Genomic DNA, 7,953 nt, shown 5'->3' on the forward strand with positions numbered 1-7,953 from the left:
TTAGCTTCATCGAAGCTGCACAGCCACACAGGTGTTTGCAGTTACTCTGTCTGATTAGACCTGTGCCCAGGTTCAAACCAGGGAGACAAGGTTATTAGATTCAAAGTATGAGAGGGACCCAGGTGTAAGTTTCTACTGGAGGAGCAGATCCTGTGAAACTCCTCAGTGTCTTCTCTGGACACCCCTCCATCTAAATGAGAAAATATGTGTTTATGTCATCTGGATTGACAGACAAATCCAAACAGAAGAGTGTGGGGAGGTGTCAATCAATCAGGCTGACTCAGTCCTGGGTAAAGGTGTACTCAGTCAAAATAAGTGAAAACACCTGTGACAGTGTGGAGCCTTACTATTGTGCCTGTAAACATACCCAGTGAAAAAGGCAGAGATGGGAATCAGCTGATCGTCTCTGATTAAGAAACATAAAATCAGCTGCTGCGACTTTTCAGTGTCAGTGTCAAACAATTCATTAAAATATCACAAGAAGAAAAAAAAAATCAAACAAACAAATGAATTTGTCGGCTGAGACGAAGGAAATGTTTTCCCTCGTCTCGTTCTCGGGCATCAGACTTTCCTGTTACACTTCTTTTGGTTCCGACTGAGTTCAGCTGGCTTCTTCCCTCATGATCATCACATCTCAGCCATGAAGCCTGTTTGTAACTGGTTACGCTGATTATTCATTCATCACGAGTGTTTGAGCTCTGAGAGAAAATCTTCCTCTAACAACATGTGGAGTTGGAGACAAAGTGGAGTCACTGATCTGACAAACCTCCATCATCAGTCAGCAGCTTGTCGTGTTCATCGCTGCGACGAAAAGATCTATTAAATTATTTCTCAACTGAATATACTGCATGGCTAGAATATTTAATACAGATACTGTTTATTTAAATGTGTTTGAGTTCGGTGTCTGGCGCGGCCCAACAGGAGGGGAAAAAAAAAATGTATATTTCCATTCCACCCCCTGTCGCCTGGCGCCGTGCCGGCACACCCGCAGGATATGGAAGCATATTTATTAGTCATAGCACATTTTCATTTATCGTGACGCTCCTGATGCCAGCCGATGGTTATTCATCGGTTCAACTGATGCCAGTTCTGGTCTGTGTGTGTGTGTGTGACAGAGGAGGAGAGACAAACACAGACAGAAAGATTCCTGACACTTGAAGTATGGTTGAAATGTATTCAGACGTGTACATGTATGTCTCATTTTTAACCTGTGTACTGTGTTTTTATATAACTGATACCTCTTTGTACAAAACTTAAGTATGGAGATTGTGTACTGTTAAAATAAACTGAAAAGCTAATGGTACTGACTTGTAATTCAATTAAATAACAGTTCAAATGAACGCATTTGTCGCCTTTGTGGTTTTTACGTGAACTAATATATTTATTCAGGGATGTTGACCCAGCGAGTTGTAAATATTAAAAAACAAACAGACAGACAAACAAACAAACAAACAAACAAACAAACAAACAAACAAACAAACAAACAAACAAACAAACAAACAGGCAGCTCCTGCTCTGTGTACAGTGTGCAGCTCCTGTCTGCAGCCTGAGCTTCGGGGTTTTGCTCGAAGGAGCCTTGACAGCAGCTGCTGAGGTGGAGGATTTATTTTAACCAGGATGATCTCTGGAGATTTTAATCTCTGTGTCGAGGGAGCGAGGAGAAAAAATATTAAAGGAACTGAACCACACACAGGAAAACGCAAAAGGCATCTAAAATCATGCCATTTTAAAAACATGTTCATTGTGGGGGGAAGTTTATTGGACAGCAGAGAGATGGGGATTAAAAGTCCCTGCCAGCCTCCGGGCCACCAGGCCTCCCTGTTATCACACAGCTTCAGTAACAACGTAAGCTGCACTAAAACAGCTGCACTTCGCACTTTCAGTTGCTGGTGACTAATATTCAAAAGTATTAAAATGATGTATCTGTGAGTTTTTTGTTGTTCATTCTTTGCTGAAGGAGCAAACAGCTCTTTAACCTCTGCTTCGTCTTCTCATTCACTTTTCTCTGTCCGGTTTTCACTCCTGGGATTCAACCTGGCAACTTTACTGAAACATTAGATGAATCTTCTCTCTGAAATTGCAGCTGAGTTGTTTGGTGAAATCATTGTGGTGTTTTCCTCTGTGAGCCGCTCTTTAGGTTGTTGTGTTAAAATTGGAGGCTCTGATGCAGATGTCTCCGTCCTCAGGGACCTCCTCTCTCGTGCCTCAGGCGTCCTCTGATGGAAATAAGTTGACTTTGTCTGATTTAATGAGGCTCAAAACTGAAAAGCAACAGAACAGAACAAAACCTGTTTGGAATGAACTCTCTGCTGTTCTGCCTCAGTTTTCTTTACACAGATACCAAACATTTCACATCATTTCATTGACACTGTAAATGAAGCCACTGTCACACACAGCAGCCACGTTAGATGGCTGACGCCCCCTGCTGGTCAGTGTCACAGCTTCAAAGCTCAGATCCATCGAACTGCAGGAGAAAAGAAACGACGCCTGAAGCACAGAAGAAGGAAATGCAGCAGTTTCTGTGTAAAACCTGCAGCTTCATCCAGAACAGATTCACGTCCAGAACACACTGCAGGCTGTGTGTTGACAGCTAATGAGATGAGGTTAGCATTGAGCACATGAGCTAATGTTTTTTTATTGATGCAACATAGCAACAAACTTGAGTATTGTCTTTGGTTGCTATTTTACAAACATGACAAAGTGGAAGCAACACAATTGCAGGTTGTGCACTCGTTCATCCGTCTAATTTACTCAGGAACGATGTTGGAGTCTCACTACCTGAGGCTCAACACTGATTAAAAATACAGAAGAACAAATCACATGAGATGAAAAACACACTGAGACTCATGTTCTGAGAGAACACGCCAGAATAAACAGAGCTCGTGTCCTTTCTGTAGCAGTTTCTTTTTTTATCATACACGTTATCATCGACTTACAGTGTAAGTTTCTCTTAGTCCCAAAACACTTCTTCTCTATGTTCATTTTGTGACACAAGGAAAACATTTCAAGTCCTGGAGCTGAGCTGTTTTCTCTACTGATGTGAAATATTTTGTAAAATATACCAAAACACTCATCTACTGTCCAACTGTTTCTTAAATGCTCGAAATCTCATGTTGGAGTAAAACTCCTTGGATACTATATGAACTATGGCCTACAGGACAGCATCTATCTACAACAGGACGTCAGAAATAATAAAGGTTGTCTTTCAGAAATCACAGTCGTTGGATCGTTGAATGCTTCAGAAAAGCCCTTTAAATGCTCTGCACACAAATGAATTTACACACTGGAACAGTCACATCCCGACAGTATCAGCACTTCAGCTGTTCACTGTCGAATTCAAGTCAAAAAACAGAAAAAAAAAAAAGCACAACCCCGCACTGACAAATCTACACAAGTGAACACAAACGTGGGTCTAACAGAAGTTTTACCTATAACTGACAGATATCAGGTATCATCAGTTTGATTATTGAGATGAACCATTCCAGTCTTAATATCAAATGTTCCATCTGCTGTTGAAATCTATGGTGAAAAAATGTCGCTGCTTAAATATAAATATAAATTTAAAACTTAAACTTTCAAAAGATAAGTCAAAAAGATTTTTAATTACATTGATTTGCTATCAGATGATTATTTGTGATTATCTGAGTAATTTTAATGTCAAGAATTTAAGTTTCACTCTGGTGAAAATCTGCTTTGGGTACTGGTTTTTATCCTTGAGGGCTCGGCACACCCACACAGGTGTTTTCACTCAGTGAGGCTGATTGGACCTTGACTCAGCCTGTACACAGCTACAAAATGCTGAGAAGAGCCATAATCAGGCAGAACAAGTGAAAACACCTGTGTAGGTTTGCTGTGGGTGTGTGGAGTGAACAGATAATGAACTTTAATATTGGAAAACACTGTTTGGCTCTTAGGTTGTGTTATAGTGAAGGAAAACCACAGAGAAAGAAAGAAATGTGGAGCATGAAGTTACTGGACTGACTGTGCAGCTGCTGCTGCGCTAACAAACACACTCACACAAACATTTTGTCTGCGTACCTGTGTGATTTTCCACTGCATAAATGAACCACAGTGAGGTGGTTTAGTAAGGATACTGCACCTGTATCTGCACGTTCAGTGTTAGAACAGAGCACTGGTCCGTTGGAGATAAAACAGTGAATAAACTGAAAAAGTTTTTTGTGACTGAGGATGAAAATCAGTGACAGTCTGAGTCAGTATGAACAGTCTGATAAGGTGGTCTCCAGTCTGCTAACTTCTCCTTAGCTCTGTTTCTTCTCCAAACAATCTTGATTTGGAGTTTAAAGAATAAGGTTGTTCAATATTTCTCTTACTGTCAACAAATCCCATGAAAAGACCCAAAGCAAAGATATATCAGTCCGTCTCTCAGCACTTTCTGACTTCCTAATGTGTCCTTATCGCTCAGCTCCAAACCCACAGGTTCCAATAAGGCGTAGATCTCAGCCTTATAATTAGTTTAATTAGAAAAAGAAAGAAAGGCAGTAAAACAAAACAGCCGGTCGCTGTAGTTTTTAAAAAGCGTTACTTAGGAGGAAAAAGTACATTTGTTGGGGACTATTTTCTGCGGTGGATTGATCCACATTTGGTGCTGTAGTGAGTATTTGGGGCAGCAGGACAGCGTGTGTGTGAGTGAGTCAAAACAAACTACAGTGTGTGTGTTTTAATAGTGGAGCTCTGTGGCTCAGAGGAATAAGACATATCAAGCTTTGTTGTACACAATACATCTCTTTTTTTGGTCCACGCATGGGATTTGTTGACAATAAGAACAGACTCAGTTAGACCTGAACAAACTGTTAGCTAGCTAGCTAACTAGCCATCAGCCTCACTGAGGAAAGGTCCTGTTTGCACTGGACTTCATTTCTGTCTCGTGTGTGGTGCATTCAAACAAAGTCTGTGTTAATTTACTGACAGAAGTTCAAACTGTAAATCATCTTCTTTATACTTTGACACACACATACTGGTTAGTTACTTGACTAGCTAAAACACAAAATCAGACACACTGGTCAAAATGATCAGTTTTGAGTCATAACTGTTTCATTCAGCTGTTTACAGTTGCATTTAGATGTAGACCTCCGGCTGCTGTCACGTGAAAGCCCTCAGTGTTGTCATTTATCGGTAAGGTACAGTCTTAATGCTGCCACCGCTGCACAATACTTGTATAACTGATTATGTTAGTGTGTCTGCAGACAGTACAGATTCAGAGCAGTTTGTCTACATCAGCCTGCTCCTACACGTCGGTGCTGACGCTGTGGGTGACCACCTCCCTCATGGTGACCGAGCGGATGAGGTTGAGCTTCTGGTAGAAGCTGGCCAGGTCCATGGGCAGTTCCAGGTCCTGCTGCTGCACAGTCCTGTAGCTGATCCTGCGCCCGCCGTTGCACAGCCGCTCCGGGTGCTGCAGATAGAAGGGCAGTGAGCAGCGGGCGCAGGACGGGCAGAAGGCATGCGAGCGCTGGCACCTGCGTGGCGGAGGGGTGGGGGTGTAGCTGGCGGGCCCGTTGGCCTCAGTGAGGAAGGTGGGGGGGTAGGTTTCGGGCTCGTCGCTGTAGTGTTCCGGTGTCGGAGGCGTAGGAGGAGCGGACAGAGCCAGGGGGCGGGACGGCGACATGGTGGCGAGCTCTGGTTCCTCCTCTTCCCCCTTCTCAGACTCCTCCTTCTTACAGCAGTAATACTGGTGCAGTTAAACACAAGAGGAGAGAACTACAGGTCTGAGTCACTGTCAAAACTTTAAACGATTCTCGGTCATGTTAACACAAACATGCTAAAAATTCAAAGACGTCTATCCCATTAAATTTGGAACAGACATTCATGGTCCCCAGAGGAAACTCTGTGTCCCAGAAACTACATAGTTTTCCAAACTGTGTTGTGATAAACCTTCTTTTGAAATAGATGAAGGCACTACATGGGGTGGAAGGTAGAGGTGTACAAAGTGGAGCACGATGAAACAGAGGACCAGGTTCAGATCCAGAGTTCCTCTGTGGCTTAGGCAGCAAACACGCTTTGTGGTTTTGGTTAAATGCAAATGAACAGGTGGCGTCTGAAGTCACTGTGGACTTCTTCTGCATTGAACCAGACCAGGATCTTTCCCTGACCTGAACCAGGTTCTGTGAGAGCCTGAACAGAACCATCGAACAGCTGAATAATGCTGGAGTCACTGCAGTTGGTCAGACATTTAGGTGGAAAATCAATATTTAACATTAATTCACAGCATTTGCTCCTTATGTGAATATTAAATCTCAGTGTTTCCCTTCAGCATTTTGTTTCCTTCTAAACGTGTTATTGCAGATTAGTTGTAAATAAATGTAAGGAGGAGTCAGGGTTTCCAGAGGATGAACCACCATGAGGTTAGAACTCTGGTGATTCCTGACTTTTCATCTAGCGCCATCATCAGGTCAAATTTTAATTTGGTCGGCATGTTAGCATGGTCACTGTGAGCCTGTTAGCATTTACCTCAAAGCTCCGCTGCAGTTCGGCTGTTGATTCTTAGTCCTGTTAAGGTTCATATATCATCATTACATTTATTAAAGATCCATAGTGCTGGAGTCGCACAGATGGAAAAGTTAACGGTACCAACTCACATTTCTGTTAAACATTAGACGTGCAGTGAAAAATAAATCAGTCGTACCTGCAACCTACATAAACACAGTACAGCGACGATGGTCAGTAAGATGACTGTAGCCAGAATTCCTCCTGCGATGACCACTGTCCCGGCTGACATTCGAAGTCCTCTCCATCAACAGCCTGAGGGAGGAGAAGGAGGAGGAGGAGAGGAGTGAGAGAAAAGTGGAAGGAGAAACAAGGAAACAAGGAGGAGAGAGGGAGAGCAAAAGAAAGAGAGAATAAGGAAGGAAAGAAATGGAAGATGGAGGGAGAAGGGGTGGAAGAATAAAGACAGAAGGATGATGAGGAGGGAGTGAAGAGGAGGAGGAGTGAGGAGGTTAGAGGAGTGATAATGATGCTGCTGTAAAATTTTACAACTTTACTGTGCAGATCCAAAATGTTTAAAGTGGTTTCTCTTGCCAGAAGTTATTACTGAAAATGTTGCTGCTTCGAGTAAATCGATTTTTATCTTTTACCTGATACGACTCAGCGCACATTTAGGCAGTAAATTAGGCCAAGTAAAAAAAAAAACGTTACAGAGAGCCAAGTGCAGATATTAGCAGGTCTGATCCTGATGATGATGAACTGGACCGATGCATGCTCACAGTAACCACCACAGGTGGGCAACAGGAAACGCATCAGCACGGATCTTTACAGGCTTCAGCAAACAATGTTTTCCCCTGAACAAATCCTTCCAGGCAACTTGCTCTAAGGCTGTGGACGTGGTGGTCCAACAACGTCTGCCAGCAACATTATTTTCTTTGGATATGATTTCTATCAGTAATTAAAACACTGGATTCCATTGTACTAACATCAGAGATCTGGGAACAAAGTAGTAGAACATTCCGCCAGTTCAGGTCGCTGTCAGGTAAACGATGACGATGGCCACAGCTACACATCGAGGTTGTAACAAACTGTACAAACCGTGTGCCGTCGTTGGGATTAATAATCAATCCCTGAAAGATATTCAAACTTTAGATGCAGTCTAAAATGAAAGCCAACCTAGGAGCCTTAACTCAGAGCAAAAGGTTCGAGTAACAAATAAAAAAAAAAAATTGGTTGGTTTCTGTGTTTGGCAGATCAGGTGAGAGAAACTCTACACAGTTTTTAAAAGATGGAAATCTAAATAAGCCTCTGGTTTGTGATTAGCATCTCACAGCAAACTGGATTCCACTAAGCATTCTGCATTTTTTAGTTTAAGGCAGAGGTGTCCAAACTGTTCCACAAAGGGCCGCGTTTTTGTTCCAACCAATCAGCAGCACACCAGACTCCACTCATTTAATCAACTGATCTCAGCCTTCAGACAGCTGATTGGTCACACTGTGTGCTCTTGAT

General features: G+C 42.5%; 1 protein-coding gene across 1 annotated transcript; it reads right to left on the minus strand.

Annotated features, from left to right (window-relative positions):
- Positions 1-5,245: 5,245 nt before the first annotated feature.
- On the minus strand, positions 5,246-7,521 carry LOC121184910 (protein FAM163B). The gene is made up of 3 exons (XM_041042836.1): positions 7,431-7,521; positions 6,644-6,759; positions 5,246-5,689 (listed from the first exon to the last, which is right to left on the minus strand). Exons 2-3 carry the CDS (start codon positions 6,734-6,736, stop codon positions 5,246-5,248), a joined length of 537 nt encoding a protein of 178 aa, XP_040898770.1. The 5' UTR covers positions 6,737-6,759; positions 7,431-7,521.
- Positions 7,522-7,953: the final 432 nt, after the last annotated feature.

Source organism: Toxotes jaculatrix, chromosome 7, assembly GCF_017976425.1.
Source record: "Toxotes jaculatrix isolate fToxJac2 chromosome 7, fToxJac2.pri, whole genome shotgun sequence".
In the NCBI taxonomy this organism is placed as follows: domain Eukaryota; kingdom Metazoa; phylum Chordata; class Actinopteri; family Toxotidae; genus Toxotes; species Toxotes jaculatrix.

Excerpts from the sequence above, each read along its gene's own strand:
- LOC121184910 (XM_041042836.1), bottom strand. The coding sequence starts at position 6,736 with ATGTCAGCCGGGACAGTGGTCATCGCAGGAGGAATTCTGGCTACAGTC. Across the intron at positions 5,690-6,643 it reads TGTGTTTATGTAGGTTGCAG|TATTACTGCTGTAAGAAGGA; the intron begins GTACGACTGATT and ends TAACTGCACCAG.